This window comes from Poeciliopsis prolifica, unplaced genomic scaffold, assembly GCF_027474105.1.
Source record: "Poeciliopsis prolifica strain line A6 unplaced genomic scaffold, Auburn_PproV2 SCAFFOLD015, whole genome shotgun sequence".
NCBI classification, from domain to species: Eukaryota; Metazoa; Chordata; class Actinopteri; order Cyprinodontiformes; family Poeciliidae; genus Poeciliopsis; species Poeciliopsis prolifica.
The window spans coordinates 1,308,929-1,327,619 of NW_026562390.1; the positions used below are offsets into that span (position 1 = coordinate 1,308,929).

The 18,691-nt window shown below is 40.2% G+C and overlaps 1 protein-coding gene and 1 pseudogene across 3 annotated transcripts in view; one reads left to right on the forward strand and one right to left on the reverse strand.

Moving 5' to 3' along the window:
- whrna (whirlin a) overlaps positions 1–18,691 on the forward strand; it is a 129,343-nt gene that overhangs the window by 43,227 nt on the left and 67,425 nt on the right. For all 3 annotated transcript variants that reach the window (XM_055040251.1, XM_055040253.1, XM_055040252.1), the window contains exon 2: positions 6,997–7,215. In XM_055040251.1, coding sequence (XP_054896226.1) covers positions 6,997–7,215 — 219 coding nt within the window. The remainder of the gene's footprint in view (positions 1–6,996; positions 7,216–18,691) is intronic.
- Positions 15,503–17,514, reverse strand: LOC129366424 (tripartite motif-containing protein 16-like; annotated as a pseudogene).

An 18,691-nucleotide genomic window follows, 5' to 3' on the forward strand; every position in this document is an offset into this window, starting at 1 on the left:
ATCTGATTAATTGGTTTATCAATATGATAATCAAGTACTGAAATAATTGACAGTTGCAGCCCTAAATTATAATTGCAGCATGTAGTCACAAGTTCAGTCAATGCAATGATTAGCATTGGGTTTAGCTCTTTAGTTGTTTCTATAAAGCACTAAATCTTAAATGTGCGGCTGATATACAAAAACTAAAGGGATGCAGTGCTTTGCTAATAATTTTCAACACCACAAAAACTAGATAACAAGGTCAGAGAAACGTTTGAATTAAGAAAAACTAGCAAGGAGAGGGAAATAGGTAGGCTATGCTAGCTTGACTATGATAATCTAAACATTCTTTATAAAATTAATCTACACCACTTTACAATACGGCTAATAAACAATTTAATCTATTAACACTCTATAAATTATTTACTGTTCATTATGGATTAAGGGTGAGAATGACAGTATATGAATTATTAATTTAATTTCATATTTGTAAATTATGCTTACAAAAATGAAATGAAACGTTTAGTAAAATAAATCCAGACATTATATGAAGGTGAACAAACTTGCTTCACTATTTGGCAAGAAACCAGTAGATTCTGCCTCCTTCTCATCCCTAATCAATGCATAATAAACAGTAATTAATGGTTTATAAAGTGTTTATAGATGAATTAACGTTTCTGGAAACTATTTATTAGTCATGTGTTATTTCATCTTTCTATAGAGTTTAATTCCAGCATTTGGGTTTGTTTTTTATGTTTCTGTGTAATTATGCATCAGTGAGGTGAAAAGAGGGTTTTTTAAATTTCTTTTTCAGGCCTAAATTCTGACCAGAGTTGCTGTGAATCGTCTGTTTCTGTTGGTTTGTCCCAGTTGTGCTTTGTGGGTCGTGTTTTTCCTGCTGCCCTGCAGAAAAAGCCTTTCAGATTGTGATTATTGTGGGTTTCCTTCCAGCGTATCTTCCAGGTAGGACTCGCAGCGAATCGCCCCCCTGTTGCATCGATGTGAACCAGAAAGGAGCGAGGCAACTCGCATTGTGCACAATGGCAGCTGCTGAAAGGTGTTTTTATATGCAAATTAAAGAAAATATCTGAGGAACATGCTGTGAATTAGACCCTATCACACATCCTGTCCCTTGCTATATTAAAATTATTTTTCGTGAAGTGAAAATTAGCGGTTTTTCTCGTGAAGAACGTCCCTACAATGATCACGAAGCCCCTGAGGGCTGCAGCGCGTTTTTAAAAAGGCTCAGTGGGGATTCGGCGCCGCTGCAGAGGAGCTGCATTGATCTAAGTGTGAAATCAGAGAGAAAGTAGGTTTGCATCCAATGCAGAGATGCAGAAGTTAGACACGCCACTCTGTTCCCTCAGAGCTTATCTAGCTCTGCAACATTCACAGAAAAACTTCGCTTATAACCAGAAAGTCAGCTTATTGCGTCCTGCACTCAGGTGAATAAAGCTTAAAAACCAGTGTTGTTTCATTTTGCTTTTATTTTAATTCAATTTTTAATCAACTGTAACGCACAAAAATAAGTTGGTTAATAGAGGACCATATAAAAATCTACAGCGACCCAGATTTGGCCCCTGGGCCTCGAGTTTGGCACGTGCTTTAGAGGAAATAAAGGATCAAATTAGCTGAATGAACTGATATTCTTTGGTTCTTACAGTACTAACAAGGCCAACTTTTAATTTAGTAATAGTGAGGGAGAAGAAAGTAGTTCAGCTATGCTAGCTTGATTATGACAACCTGAACACGTAGATGTGCTGTGGGATTCTGTGTGTTGACCAAAACAACAACTCTGGCAGAGCATCATCAGTAGAGCAGGTGTTTAGATTAGCTAATCAACCGCTGCTATGTTAGCTTAGCTAATAGCAGGGGTAGCTAATCTACCACCACTGCTATGTTAGCTTAGCTAATAGCAGGGGTAGCTAATCTACCACCACTGCTATGTTAGCTTAGCTAATAGCAGGGGTAGCTAATCTACCACCACTGCTATGTTAGCTTAGCTAATAGCAGGGGTAGCTAATCTACCACCACTGCTATGTTAGCTTAGCTAATAGCAGGGGTAGCTAATCTACCACCACTGCTATGTTAGCTTAGTTAATAGCAGGGTTCGCTAATCTACCACCACTGCTATGTTAGCTTAGCTAATAGCAGGGGTCGCTAATCTACCACCACTGCTATGTTAGCTTAGCTAATAGCGGGTCGCTAATCTACCACCACTGCTATGTTAGCTTAGCTAATAGCAGCGGTAGCTAATCTACCACCACTGCTGTTAGCTTAGCTAATAGCAGGGGTCGCTAATCTACCACCGCTGCTATGTTAGCTTAGCTAATAGCAGGGGTAGCTAATCTACCACCACTGCTATGTTAGCTTAGCTAATAGCAGGGGTAGCTAATCTACCACCGCTGCTATGTTAGCTTAGCTAATAGCACCGATCACTTATTAATAATCAAAAAATAAACATAAAACCTTAGTACATAAAACTGGATGATCTGGAAAATGTCTGCCTGTTGAATCCTGAGACATAACGTGGCGTTGTTGTCAGTTGCTATGACAACGAGTCTGCGTGTAGAGAGCGACACTGAAAGCCGGTTTGAGTTGCTGTTGAACTGTTTTTCTGTTATTTGTCTGTTTGCGCAGTGAACTGAATGAATAATTGCTACATCCGGGTTGTTCTGCCGCGGCTACAGATGGCAGGTAAAACAGCCTCTGTACGCATGCGTGAACCTTCACCTGAGGAAAACTTCAGCTGCTCATTGGATCAGAGCTGCAGGTCGCGAACCAAACCACCGATTCCCACCGAAACACAGTAAAACCTCATCAAGAAGCAACACTAACAGTTAAACCATCAGCTGCTGCGGCCATTTCTGTTGTTTTTCTTTGTGTATGTATTTATTATTTTTGGACACACTCCCTCCTCTGTGAAGGCGATCAGCTGCGGCTGACAGATCTCCGCTGACAGCAGTAAATAACCAGGGTGAAAGGCAATTTACCCGTCTGCTGCGCTGCTGTACCTGCACTGTCTGCAGGTATCCGTCAGGCGGACGCGGCTCTTTTCTCGGCTTTGTGTGACATGCTGGCTGCTTTGCGCGCCTCAGTGAAGCTGCGCGTTTCTCTGTAATTAGCATGAACAAGAATTGGAGGGCTTTCAAATCAGCACTGCTGGCAGGAGGAGAAATGCTTTTAACAGAGGAGCGGGAAAGTGTTTTTCTTTCTGCCTCATAACTCCACCTGTCCAACCGGAAACCTCAGACGAGAGCGCCACTGCGTTTAATTCCAGCCGGGGTTAAAAGTGGGATTGAAATTAATCCTGGAATGGATTTCCTGACACCTTATGAGGCCGGTTTGTGTTTTCTGAGGCCGTTTCACCTGTTGATGCTGTTTCCCATTTTGCTCAGTAATGTATTCCATTATTTTTAGCTCGCCGTCTGTTTTTGGTGCTGCTCTCAGGAGCAGCTTCATCAGCCCAGGGTCACAATCAGCACTTCTCCTGCAGGAGTGAAGCATTACAGCCACCGTGGCGCTGATTACAGCTCTGTCTCACTTCCTGTTCGCAGAGACTTTCTCTGCTGCTCTCTGCAGATTATACTAATATATTTGTCCTCAAGACTCTCACTCTGAAATGGCTCAGATAATCACACTAATCTAATTATCAGAGAAAAATCTCACCAAGTGTTTTGTGTCTGGATTTAAAGTCCACTTGAAATAAGACACAACTTACAAGTAAGTTATATTCAGTAAGTCAATAATTCCTGAATATTGATGAAAAAGTTCTAATTTCACCGACAGATTAATTTATAACATGTTTTTCCCCATGTTATAAGTGAAATATTCTGCCACTGGAACTTGTTCTTTTTCATCAATATTAAGGATTTATTGTTTTAAAATATTTTCATGTGTCCTAAAGAAACCATCAGGAAAAAAATCTGAGATTTTAGCAAAAAAAAAAAATTGCAAAAAAAGTGAATTTTACCAAAAATAATCTTATTTTAACAAAAGAAATCAAATTTTAGAAAAAATAATGTGATAGTTTAGCACACAAGTAATAGCAAGAGAACAAATAAACGACTTATTTTAACAAAAACAATCCAGATTTTTAAAAAAACATAAAATTTTAGAAACTGAAATTTTAGCAAAAAATTCTGATATTTGAAAATAATTCATTTTAACTAAATGAAATCAAATTTGAGCAAAAACAAAAAAGATAAGTGTGATTTGCGTTAATTCAGAAGGTTTTCATTCCTCAGCATTTCCATCGAGTTTGACTTTAAAGTTTCTTTTTTACTTTAGTGACCAATTAACTAATAATGAGACTTTAAATTCATCTTTACCAGCGTCTGCGAGGAGCAGAAAGTTATTCAGCGACCTAATGAAGCAGTTTCTGTCTCATTGTTCTTCATTCAGCCGAAGCTTCAGACCCGTTTTTCTCCCCTCGGCTGTAAACTCCTGCATCCTGTTCTCGCATCACTGCAGCCGTCAATGCAAATAAATCTCCGAATTTGGAGATTCCAGCTCCCGCGTGCATCTTTCTGCCCTCCTGCTGGTTCATTTCAAAGCTTCCTCTGCAGAAATGTTGCAGTTCTACCTTGAAAATACGCAGCAAACCCCAACATGTCCCAGTTCCACTGCAACGCGCCGAATGTCCCACTTACTGCACAGGAAACGGCTTCTTCACAACTTTTATTTCTCCTACCAAAGGTTTTTTTCTTCCTCTCTGTTATCCCTGTTATGCAAAGTCTGCAGCACTGCATAAACAACCTGCTAACTGTGTCGTCCTGGTTTCAGCTCCAACAAACTGCTAATGAGCTCAGAGCGATGCCGCGATGCTGCAAGGCCGCGATGCTGCAAGGCAGCGATGCTTCACCTCGGAAAAGGCTTTTAATGCTGCAAACCTGAATGTGTTTCACCTGGATCTCAGGTGAAAGTCTGAGAAAAATGAATACAAGTCTGAGATTTAACCCAGAACTTTAAAGCATCTTTCATTGAATTTAATAAGTACTAGAACAAGCCAGAGGTACTCAAATACTGTAAGTGTAGTAGTACTACTTCATACTTTCACTCAGGTAACATTAAAAACTAGTCATTAAACAAATCGTTTGGTAAAACTTCTCCACACTCGCTTGCTTTTTAGTCCTAATTTAGTTTTTTTTTTTTTTTTGCTTAAATATTTTTGTTTTCTTTTGTTTTTCTGCTACATTTAATTTATTTATTTATGACTTTTCTTTTGCTAAAATCTGCTTCGCATAAAATTTTTTTGTTTTTTCTTCAATCTGATTTATTTATTTTAATTTTTTTCTTCTTCTTTTGTGTTTATTCCTGCTCCTGACTAAATATCATTAACTCATATTTTGTGTGAACAGTTTGCAAATCACGGTAGCTAGTTAGCCGGTCAGATACCTACATGCTGCTAAGTAAAAGTAGAAGTACTTCTACATACTTTCATTCAAGTAAAAGTAAAAAGTAGCCGTCCAAGAAATGACTGAAAAAAAGAGTAATAATGTATTTGGTAAAAAAGTTCCTCAAATACTGAATAAAAATTACATAACCTGCACCAAAATGAAAAGTTAAGTGTAAATTTTCGTATTTTAAGAATAAAAATGACAATAATTCATATAAGTAACAAAAATCAGGCAAAATAAAATGTCTCCAGATAATTTTTTTCAGTAAAAGATTAATGAAACTTTAATAAAAACTGCAGGTTTGTGTCTGTCTGGTGAACTTTGGGTTGAAACATGTTTGTTTTTTATGCTGTGGGTAGAAAATCCAGACATTTTACTCAAATAAGAGCAGAAATACTTCAAAATAAAATCACTCCAGTAAATGTAATTAGTAATAGTAACTAGTTACTACCAACTCTGCTGCCAGCTCAGCACATTTGTCTGTTTGCTGATGTGTTATTGCAGAGCCATGAAAACACATTTTGCTTAATTAATATGATCAATTCTTTTATAAGTTTGAACACATAAAAGTTTCTCACATTTCATCTGCGATTTTTCCGAGGAGCAGGAAGCAGAACCTGGGATTTTTTCCTGGTTATTTTTTATTTTTGAGCTGATGGGGTTTTGTTGCCTCTGAATTGGAGTTATTATCTCCCAAACACAAACCCAGACTGAGAAATCGATCCATCTGGGAGGAGAGATTGACCCTCTGCTCTCATTCACTGACAGCGAATAATTCGACTTGTTTCACAGGAGAAACGCCGATAAAGATTTCAGCTTTTTCTCAGCAAGAACTGAGAAAAAGGATTAATGCTCTGTGTTTGTTTAGATCAGGTGTTTTTTTACTCGGATGCCTCTGAAATTACATTAAAATAAAATGAAATAGGAGTTGGATAAATCAGCTGCGAATAAATAATTAGCTTTTGTTAATGTTAGATTTGACCAAATGCTGCAGGAACTCTTGGTTTGAAATTTTGTATCTTTTATTTAATTGTTTTTTTAAGTGAGAATTCTGAGAAAACATTAAAATTTTGAGTGAAAAGTCAGATCTCTGATAAAAGAGAAATTCTGAGAAAAAGTCTAAATTTGAGATTTGACTTTCTCTAAACAGTTGTATTTTTTAGAGGGAAAATAAATCTCAAAATTTCTAAAAATTTTTAGAAAGTAATTCATTACTTTCTAAAAAGTAAAAGTATTTTTACTTTACTAAATTTTTTTTTAGCTAAAAATGTTTATTTTTTAACCAAAAGAAAAGTTTTCCTAAAAAGCTTTACATTTTAAAAAGTAAAATGTGAGAAATTTTACTTTCTAAAATTATTTAGAAAAAATTTTACCTTCTCAGAAAAGAAAATATAAATAAAATAAAAAATGAGAATTGTGAAATTAAATTCAGTGGTCGTAATCTTCTTCGGTAGAAAAAAACTGTAGAAACTGATTTTTGACCCTGTTTGCTTCCCATACCTTGAGATCTTGGGATTCTTTAACATTCTCCTGTATAAACATAATTCAATCCACTGAATGTAAACAAATGCATTGAAACTTTAAACATCTGTTGGATCCCTTCTTGTCGCCTCCTCAGGTTCTGAAGGGCAGCAAGAAGCTGAACCTGTCTGTGCGTTCGGTCGGGCGGATCCCCGGCGGCTACGTCACCAACCACGTTTACACCTGGGTGGATCCTCAGGGTCGCAGCGTGTCTCCTCCTCCGGATCTACCCGAGCATCGGAGCGCCACGCTGCGGCGGACCGACAGCCAGCGGCGCAGCAACATGCAGCTGCTTCAGGAGGGAGACGAAAAGAAGGTAGAGACGTTCAGAACCAGACGGAGAACCGATCCGTCTTTTAGCTGGGAGAGCTGCCAAAATTCAAGATGGCGGCCCGTTCGGTAGCCATCTTGAATTTTGGCATGTTGACTTCCTGTCTCCTCCAAACAGAACAACTTTATTAAATGTTAAGGTTCATATACTTAAAATAAAATAAAAATACTGATACATCTGATATTTCTATCGATAGATCAAGTTACAATATGGTCTGGTTTGTTCACATTGTATTTATTTCTAATGAAAAGATCCACAAAGGCTGATATATGAACAGAATTATGTTTTGAAGATGCACAAAGCTATAGGACATGTTACACATTGTCACACAAGTTATTTATACAATTAGGAAATATAGGCAGAAAAATATTTTACAGATATATCTGTTAACATTAGACTAGAAAATCTGATTTGTTTCTGGAGGTTTTGTGCCATAAAACTCTGATCCACCTATAAACCTCAGTTTGGCTGAAGTGACAAACAGAGAAATAAGAAATAAATCATGATGAATATAACACAAAAACATCATCAATTACATTCCTTTTTAAACACATAAACATATATTGAGACCAGAAACTAAATAACAGAGCAATAAAGTATTATTTAAGTTTACTGAACTCTGCAGAGGATCCAGACATATTAATCCTAACTCCAGCCAGTAGCGGTTCAGTGAATCTGGTCTGGACTCTGTGGAGGAGAGTCATGGTTTCAGAGACGCTGTAGAAGGACAGAATACCTGCTGTGTGATCCAGGTACACTCCGACTCTGGAGGAAACTGGACCTGAGATGGAGGTTAAAATTTTGTTGTGACAAAATTTACTATTGTTTTGAGAACAATCTAATGCCCAAGATTTATCATTATATCCAAAAATACATTCATCCCCTCTTCCTGCTCTGCTGATACTCTTGTATGCGACTGCTACATAAACTGGTTCCCCTCTCCACTCCACCTCCCAGTAACAACGTCCAGTCAGCCTCTCTCTACTCAGAACCTGAAAATAATAAGTGAATCTGTCTGGATGATTAGAATAAGACTGATCCTCATCCATTAGTGTCACCTTCCTGTTCCCCTCTGATAGAACCAGCACTGGGTGTGTTGTGTTTGGATCCAGAGTGATTTTACATGAATATCTTAAGAATCCAGCTCTGCTCTTTGGTTCTGGTTCTGACAGTAGAACATCCACCTCAGTGACCATCAGTGAGATGTTTGTCCATGAGTCTCTCAGGACGTCCTGTAGTTTGTCTCTGAGCTCTGACACAGCTGCTGCCACGCCCTCAAAGTGTCTCAGAGGACGGATGTTGATGCTGGATGAGTGTGTGGACTCACTGAGTGCTGGCAGTGGGGGGTAGTTGAGGAGAAAACTGGTTGTGATCCTCTGTGTGTGAGAGCTGCTCCAGCTCAGCGTCTTTCCTCTTCAGCTCAGTGATCTCCTGCTCCAGCTTCTCCTGAACATCTTTGACTCGACTCACTTCAGTTTCCTGCTGGGATCTGATCTGATGTTTCACCTCAGAGCTTCTTTTCTGGAGGAGACGGATCAGCTGTGTGAAGATCTCCTCACTGTCCTCCACTGTTTTATCAGCAGAGCGATTGATGGCCTCCACCTCCTGCTGAAGCAGCTTCACATCTTTCTCCAGGTCCTGGATTCTCTCCTCCAGCTCTCTCTGCCTCTCAGTCCTTTCTGCTGCATCTGACACTATTTCATGGCCTTTATGTTCATCCATAGTGCAGAGATAACAGATACACTTCTGATCAGTGCGGCAGAAAACCTCCAACAACCTATCATGCTTAGAGCAGATGTTCTCCTGGAGGTTCTTGGACGGCTCCACCAGCTTGTGTTTCTTAAATGCAGCTGAATCAAAATGAGGCTGAAGGTGTTTCTCACAGAAAGAGGCCAGACAGAATAAACAGGACTTGATCTTTAATATAATAAAAGGCGCAGAGCCAAACTCAGCGTGCTGACAAGAAAGAGAAATGAAATCCAGGCACTAATAGATGCTGGAGAATCAAAATCCTCCATAGATGAGCAAATGCAAACTTTTAATAATTATTTAGCGGAGTTTATGGATTTGCAATCTTCTGTTCAATGACTGCTTAACGATGATGAGAAAGAAACCGATCATGGTGATTGGTATGAACCAAAACTGATCAGTTTTAAAGAGTTCTTGGATGAAATCGAAACTTGGATGAATGGTAATCCTGATGCACAGAAGAGCGAAGTATGTTCAGCATTTGAAGTTTAATCAAAGGCGGCATCTCATGACCGTAGAGTTGAGCAGGATGAGAGCGTCTCACAGACAGCAAACGATCGGAAAAGGCTCTGCAAGGCTGTCCGGGTCCGCAGCTAAACCAGGCAGCAAGGCGGCCATCTTGGTGCCCGGTGCAATGAGTAAAGCTTCTAGTGGGAGGAATAAGAGTTGCAAAGGCGCTGACGGAAGCCGAGGTGGAAAGAGCCGCTCTGAAAGCGGAGGTGGATGCACAACAAGAAAAACATGCGCTCGAGCTGGAAGAACTTCAGTTAAAAGCAAGAAAAGAAGCATTGGCTTTGAGAACCGAGCTGGTGAAAGCAGATGCAAAGATAAAAATCTACAACTCCAAACAAGAGCAGGAAAGTCATGTTTCCAGCGTTGGTGTCACAAATCAGGATACATCAGTTTCTGAACGTCTACTGAGTTCATACCTGCTGCTACAGCTCAAAAGGCTTCAAGAACTCAGAAACGATTGTCTCCTCTTGCACCTTTACCAATTCCCCAAGAGACACTGATTAGTAAAACGTTAAAAGTGAAACCAGAAGAGGAAAAACTAGAAGAGGAAACCCCAAGGAAAATATCTCCTCAGAGATGCCATCTTGAATTTTGGCATGTTGACTTCCTGTCTCCTCCAAACAGAACAACTTTATTAAATGTTAAGGTTTATATACTTAAAATAAAATAAAAAATACTGATACATCTGATATTTCTATCTATAGATCAAGTTACAATATGGTCTGGTTTGTTCACATTGTATTATTTATAATGAAAAGATCCACAAAGGCTGATATATGAACAGAATTATGTTTTGAAGATGCACAAAGCTATAGGACATGTTACACATTGTCACACAAGTTATTTATACAATTAGGAAATATAAACACAAAAATATTTTACAGATATATCTGTTAACATTAGACTAGAAAATCTGATTTGTTTCTGGAGGTTTTGTGCCATAAAACTCTGATCCACCTATAAACCTCAGTTTGGCTGAAGTGACAAACAGAGAAATAAGAAATAAATCATGATGAATATAACACAAAAAACATCATCAATTACATTCCTTTTTAAACACATAAACAGATATTGAGATCAGAAACCAAATAACAGAGCAATAAAGTATTATTAAGTTTACAGAACTCAGCAGATTCTCCAACCCAAACTCCAGCCAGTAGCGGTTCAGTGAATCTGGTCTGGACTCTGTGGAGGAGAGTCATGGTTTCAGAGACGCTGTAGAAGGACAGAATACCTGCTGTGTGATCCAGGTACACTCCGACAGGACTTGGAGGAGACCTGAGATGGAGGTTGAACTGCTGTTGTGCCAAAATTACTATTGTTTTGAGAACAGTCTAATGCCCAAGATTCATCATTATATCCAAATTTACATTCATCCCCTCTTCCTGCTCTGCTGATACTCTTGTATGCGACTGCTACAGAAACTTCCCCTCTCCACTCCACCTCCCAGTAACAACGTCCAGTCAGACTCTCTCTACTCAGAACCTGACGATAATTCGTGAATCTGTCTGGATGATTAGAATAAGTCTGTTTCTGATCCTGATTCATCCTTGCCACCTTCCTGTTCCCCTCTGATAGAACCAGCCGTGTGTGTGTTGTGTTTGGATCCAGAGTGATTTCACGTGAATATCTTAAGAATCCAGCTCTGCTCTTTGGTTCTGGTTCTGACAGCAGAACATCCACCTCAGTGACCATCAGTGAGATGTTTGTCCATGAGTCTCTCAGGACGTCCTGTAGTTTGTCTCTGAGCTCTGACACAGCTGCTGCCACGCCCTCAAAGTGTCTCAGAGGACGGATGTTGATGCTGGATGAGTGTGTGGACTCACTGAGTGCTGGCAGTGGGGGGTAGTTGAGGAGAAACTGGGTGTGATCCTCTGTGTGTGAGAGCTGCTCCAGCTCAGCGTCCTCTCTTCAGCTCAGTGATCTCCTGCTCCAGCTTCTCCTGAACATCTTTGACTCGACTCTTCAGTTTTCTGCTGGGATCTGATCTGCTGTTTCACCTCAGAGCTTCTTTTCTGGAGGAGACGGATCATATGGGTGAAGATCTCCTCACTGTCCTCCACTGTTTTATCAGCAGAGCGATTGATGGCCTCCACCTCCTGCTGAAGCAGCTTCACATCTTTCTCCTGGTCCTGGATTCTCTGCTGGATGTTTCCTCGTCTCTCCTCCAGCTCTCTCTGCCTCTCAGTCCTTTCTGCTGCAGCTGACACTGTTTCATGGCCTTTATGTTCATCCATAGTGCAGAGATAACAGATGCACTTCTGATCAGTGCGGCAGAAAACCTCCAGCAACCTATCATGCTTAGAGCAGATGTTCTCCTGAAGGTTCTTGGACGGCTCCACCAGCTTGTGTTTCTTAAATGCAGCTGAATCAAAATGAGGCTGAAGGTGTTTCTCACAGAAAGAGGCCAGACAGACTAAACAGGACTTGCTGGCTTTCAGTTTTCTCCCAGTGCAGGAATCACAGGCCACATCTTCAGGTCCAGCATAACAGTGGTCAGCAGGAGCAGCTTGGAGTCCAGTCTTCTTCAGCTGCTCCACTAAAGCTGCTAGCATGGTGTTTTTCTGTAGGTCAGGCCTCTGTGTGAAGGATTTCCTGCACTGAGGACAATGGTAGCTTTCCTTCTTCTCTCCTTCATCCCAGAAGTTTTTAATGCAGTTCATGCAGTAGCTGTGTCCACAGGAAGTCGTCACCGGATCCTTCAGTAGATCCAGACAGATAGAACAGGAGAAAGTTTCTCGATCCAGCTGAACTGCTGCTGCTCCATTTCTGCTCTCTCATGTGGCTGTTAGTTTCATTTCCTGAGAACAGAAACAAGCTTGAGTTGTGATCCACCAATCACATGTCAGGGCAGAGAGGCTGCAGCCAATCAGCTTCCAGCTTCAGCAGCTGCTGGTTCCACCCAGACTCAGTGTGTGTATTAAGTAACCTGACACCAGGAAGAGCAGCGCTCTGAAAGCAATGATATTTTAAACTGAATCATCTTCACAAGTTTCTGTTCAAAATAACCGACTGAGTCACTAAACTCAGGTTGCTAACATGTTAGCTCTCCACAGCTTGAGAAAATAAAATGAAAGATTCATTCTTGCTGGAGAAACTAGATGTGTTTGGTGGTTCAGGGAAAATATGCTTCCTGTTTCCTGACTGCTCTATAATGACAACAGACTGCAGAGAGTCCAATGTTTGCATCGTGTTCACATCAGTTTGTAATCCGTATCTTTATAAAGCTGTAAAACTTTAACAGAACAGCATTTAGTAATTCTACTGCCAGATATGAGACAGAGGTCAAGTTCTGCATTTCATTTTCAGAGAATCATTTAATTCAAGTTTCAACATCTGACCAGTTCTTTTGTGTTTTATACACAACTTTATTGTTTCTGAGGCGTTTTCCCTTTTTGTTCTCGTTTCTTAAAATAACATAATATTGAACATCTTTTCACACTAATCAGTCCGTCAGGATTGTTTTTGTGGTTTTCTGCAGTCAACATCACAGATTTTGTGGAGCTAATTTAGAAATATCTGTAAGGAATCTTTACAATATTTGTGCTAACATATGATGTTAAATGTGATCTTTTGTTAATCGCTCCATCAGTCATGGACTATAACTTGACATCAAGTGAGGCTGAGGCAACAGTCGCTTGAACTTAAATGTTTTTGGACAATTTGAGAAAAAATGTTGATAAACCCAGAAAAAATGTGGGAATCAGTTGATTTCTGTATGAATTGTGATTTGCGTGATTAAAAACACAACGGGTGCAGGAGAAATTTGTTTGGTAAATGTCTGGTGTGTTTAATGGAGATTGTAAAAGATTTTTTGACCACTTTTCTGGAGCATTTTTATTGGACACTTTTATAAGATTAATTTTCATTTTGAATACATTTTAAGACACTTTAATTATTTATTTATTTATGTATTTTGTCACTATTTTTTTCCAAGAAATAAATAATATTTTTTACAAACATTCAAGAAGTGCGTTCAAATCACACCGCCTGTTAACACCCACAGTCTTAGTTGGAAATTTTGGTTTGTTGGAAATAGAAGGCTGTGACATTTAAGTCAAAAAAATCATTTTTTGGAAATCAGAAAAGCTTGAAAGAGTGGACAATCGCACTTGGATGGATGAAACTTCATGGATTGAACTTGGATGAACTTGGAGAAGACGCACAAAGTTTGTGAGTAAATGCAGTTCTTTGATGGAAAGAGCAAAAACGCTGATCTGTAAAGTGAAAAGTTTTTTTGGACACTTTTCTTTTGGATTTGGAGAAACAAAATTTGTGTTAAAAATGGATGAACGAGATGAAGGATTTCAAAAAGAAAATAAATCTTTAATATAATAAAAGGCGCAGAGCCAAACTCAGCGTGCTGACAAGAAAGAGAAATGAAATCCAGGCACTAATAGATGCTGGAGAATCAAAGTCCTCCATAGATGAGCAAATGCAAACTTTTAATAATTATTTAGCGGAGTTTATGGACTTGCAATCTTCTGTTCAATGACTGCTTAACGATGATGAGAAAGAAACCGATCATGGTGATTGGTATGAACCAAAACTGATCAGTTTTAAAGAGTTCTTGGATGAAATCGAAACTTGGATGAATGGTGATCCTGATGCACAGAAGAGCAAAGTATGTTCAGCATTTGAAGTTGAATTAAAGGCGGCAAATCATGACCGTAGAGTTGAGCAGGATGAGAGCGTCTCACAGACAGCAAACGATCGGAAAAGGCTCTGCAAGGCTGTCCGGGTCCGCAGCTAAACCAGGCAGGAAGGCGGCCATCTTGGTGCCCGGTGCAATGAGTAAAGCTTCTAATGAGAGGAGTAAGAGTTGCAAAGGCGCTGATGGAAGCCGAGGTGGAAAGAGCCGCTCTGAAAGCAGAGGTGATGCGCTGCAAGAAAAACATGAGCTAGAGCTGGAAGAACTTCAGTTACAAGCAAGAAAAGAAGCGTTGGTGTTGAGAACCGAGCTGGTGAAGGCTGATTTAAAGATGAAAATCTACAACTCTAAACAAGAGCAGGAAAGTCTTGTTTCCAGCGTTGGTGTCACAAATCAGGATACATCAGTTTCTGAACGTCTACTGAGTTCATACGTGCTGCTACAGCTCAAAAGGCTTCAAGAACTCAGAAACGATTGTCTCCTCTTGCACCTTTACCAATTCCCCAAGAGACACTGATTAGTAAAACGTTAAAAGTGAAACCAGAAGAGGAAAATATCTCCTCAGGTTGATGTTGATGTTTTCACAGAGATTATGAAGAAGCAAAATGAAATCACTGAGATGCTTGTGAAACAGCAAAGACTACGTCACCAACCACGTTTCCACCTGGGTGGATCCTCAGGGTCGCAGCGTGTCTCCTCCTCCGGATCTACTCGAGCATCGGAGCGCCACGCTGCGGCGGACCGACAGCCAGCGGCGCAGCAACATGCAGCTGCTTCATGAGGGAGACCAAAAGAAGGTAGAGACGTTCAGAGCCAGACGGAGAACCGATCCGTCCTTAAGCTGGGAGAGCTGCAGTTCACACGAAAAACAAACAACCTGAAGACGGTTAAAGAAAAATCGTCATTATGTTGTAGCAGTTTGAAAGGAGACCAGTAATCTGTGACAAACCAATCAGAGCCAGGAGGCTCTGTGCTCTGTGCTATGCTGCAGCTAGCATGGCATGTCATGAATGCTAAGTCAGCCTAGCCACCGATGACGGTAGATGATCATTGTTCCTGTAATGTAGGTTGTTGGCAGAGCGTACACAGATTGATTGACAGCACTATTGGAGGCCTGGTTCCATGCTGATGTGTGTGTAGGTTCGTTGAGGTACGAACAGGCAGCCATCTTGAATTTTGGCATGTTGACTTCCTGTCTCCTCCAAACAGAACAACTTTATTAAATGTTAATGTTCATATACTTAAAATTAAAAAAAAAATACTGATACATCTGATATTTTTATCTATAGATCAAGTTACAATATGGTCTGGTTTGTTCACATTGTATTTATTTATAATGAAAAGATCCACAAAGGCTGATATATGAACAGAATTATGTTTAAAGATGCACAAAGCTATAGGACATGTTACACATTGTCACACAAGTTATTTATACAATTAGGAAATATAAACACAAAAATATTTTACAGATATATCCGTTCACATTAGCCTAGAAAATCTGATTTGTTTCTGGAGGTTTTGTGCAATAAAACTCTGATCCACCTATAAACCTCAGTTTGGCTGAAGTGACAAACAGAGAAATAAGAATAAATTATGATGAATATGACACAAAAACATGATCAATTACATTCCTTTTTAAACACATAAACAGATATTGAGACCAGAAACTAAATAACAGAGCAATAAAGTATTATTTAAGTTTACTGAACTCTGCAGAGGATCCAATTTTATAAACCATAACTCCAGCCATTAGCGGTTCAGTGAATCTGGTCTGGACTCTGTGGAGGAGTCATGGTTTCAGAGACGCTGTAGAAGGACAGAATACCTGCTGTGTGATCCAGGTACACTCCTAGTCTGGAGGGAACTGGACCTGAGATGGAGGTCCAGATTCTGTTGTGCCAAAATTTACTATTGTTTTGAGAACAATCTAATGCCCAAGATTTATCATTATATCCAAATGTACTTTCATCCCCTCTTCCTGATCTGCTGATACTCTTGTATGCGACTGCTACAGAAACTTCCCCTCTCCACTCCACCTCCCAGTAACAACGTCCAGTCAGACTCTCTCTACTCAGAACCTGAAGATAATTAGTGAATCTGTCTGGATGACTAGAATAAGTCTGATCCTGATTCATCCATGTCACCTTCCTGTTTCCCTCTGAAAGTCTCAGGAATGTGTTTGCTGTGTTTGGATCCAGAGTGATTTCACGTGAATATCTTAAGAATCCAGCTCTGCTCTTTGGTTCTGGTTCTGGTTCTGGTTCTGACAGTAGAACATCCACCTCAGTGACCATCAGTGAGATGTTTGTCCATGAGTCTCTCAGGACGTCCTGTAGTTTGTCTCTGAGCTCTGACACAGCTGCTGCCACGCCCTCAAAGTGTCTCAGAGGACGGATGTTGATGCTGGATGAGTGTGTGGACTCACTGAGTGCTGGCAGTGGGGGGTAGTTGAGGAGAAACTGGTTGTGATCCTCTGTGTGTGAGAGCTGCTCCAGCTCAGCGTCTTTCCTCTTCAGCTCAGTGATCTCCTGCTCTAGCTTCTCCTGAACATCTTTGACTCGACTCACTTCAGTTTCCTGCTGGGATCTGATCTGCTGCTTCACCTCAGAGCTTCTTTTCTGGAGGAGACGGATCAGCTGGGTGAAGATCTCCTCACTGTCCTCCACTGTTTTATCAGCAGAGCGATTGATGGCCTCCACCTCCTGCTGAAGCAGCTTCACATCTTTCTCCTGGTCCTGGATTCTCTGCTGGATGTTTCCTCGTCTCTCCTCCAGCTCTCTCTGCCTCTCAGTCCTTTCTGCTGCAGCTGACACTGTTTCATGGCCTTTATGTTCATCCATAGTGCAGAGATAACAGATGCACTTCTGATCAGTGCGGCAGAAAACCTCCAGCAACCTATCATGCTTAGAGCAGATGTTCTCCTGAAGGTTCTTGGACGGCTCCACCAGCTTGTGTTTCTTAAATGCAGCTGAATCAAAATGAGGCTGAAGGTGTTTCTCACAGAAAGAGGCCAGACAGACTAAACAGGACTTGCTGGCTTTCAGTTTTCTCCCAGTGCAGGAATCACAGGCCACATCTTCAGGTCCAGCATAACAGTGGTCAGCAGGAGCAGCTTGGAGTCCAGTCTTCTTCAGCTGCTCCACTAAAGCTGCTAGCATGGTGTTTTTCTGTAGGTCAGGCCTCTGTGTGAAGGATTTCCTGCACTGAGGACAATGGCAGCTTTTCTTCTTCTCTCCTTCATCCCAGAAGTTTTTAATACAGTTCATGCAGTAGCTGTGTCCACAGGGAATCGTCACCGGATCCGTCAGTAGATCCAGACAGATGGAACAGGAAAAAGTTTCTCGCTCAAGCTGAACTGCTTGCTGCGCCATTTTTCCTCTCAGTAGCACTGGCTGTTAGTTTCATTTCCTGAGAACAGAAACAAGCTTGAGTTGTGATCCACCAATCACATGTCAGGGCAGAGAGGCTGCAGCCAATCAGCTTCCAGCTTCAGCAGCTGCTGGTTCCACCCAGACTCAGTGTGTGTATTAAGTAACCTGACACCAGGAAGAGCAGCGCTCTGAAAGCAACAACATTTTAAACTGAATCATCTTCACAAGTTTCTGTCCAAAATAACCGACTGAGTCACTAAACTCAGGTTGCTAACATGTTTGCTCTCCACAGCTTGAGAAAATAAAATGAAAGATTCATTCTTGCTGGAGAAACTAGATGTGTTTGGTGGTTCAGGGAAAATATGCTTCCTGTTTCCTGACTGCTCTATAATGACAACAGACTGCAGAGTCCAATGTTTGCATCGTGTTCACATCAGTTTGTAATCCGTATCTTTATAAAGCTGTAAAACTTTAACAGAACAGCATTTAGTAATTCTACTGCCAGATATGAGACAGAGGTCAAGTTCTGCATTTTATTTTCAGAGAATCATTTAATTCAAGTTTCAACATCTGACCAGTTCTTTTGTGTTTTATACACAACTTCATTGTTTCTGAGGCGTTTTCCCTTTTTGTTCTCGTTTCTTAAAATAACATAATATTGAACATCTTTTCACACTAATCAGTCCAGGATTGTTTTTGTGGTTTTCTGCAGTCAACATCACAGATTTTGTGGAGCTAATTTAGAAATATCTGTAAGGAATCTTTACAATATTTGTGCTAACATATGATGTTAAATGTGATCTTTTGTTAATCGCTCCATCGGTCATGGACTATAACTTGACAGCAAGTGAGGCTGAAGCAGCATCACTTGAACCCAAATGTTTTTGGACAATTTGAGAAAAAATGTTGATAAACCCAGAAAAAATGTGGGAATCAGTTGATTTCTGTGTGAATCGTAATTTGCGTGATTAAAAACCCACTGGGTGCAGGAGAAATTTGTTTGGTAAATGTCTGGTGTGTTTAATGGAGATTGTAAAAGATTTTTTGACCACTTTTCTGGAGCATTTTTGTTGGACACTTTTATAAGATTAATTTTCATTTTGACTACGTTTTAAGACACTTTAATTAGTTTTTTTTTGTCGCTATTTTTTCCAAGAAATAAATAATATTTTTTACA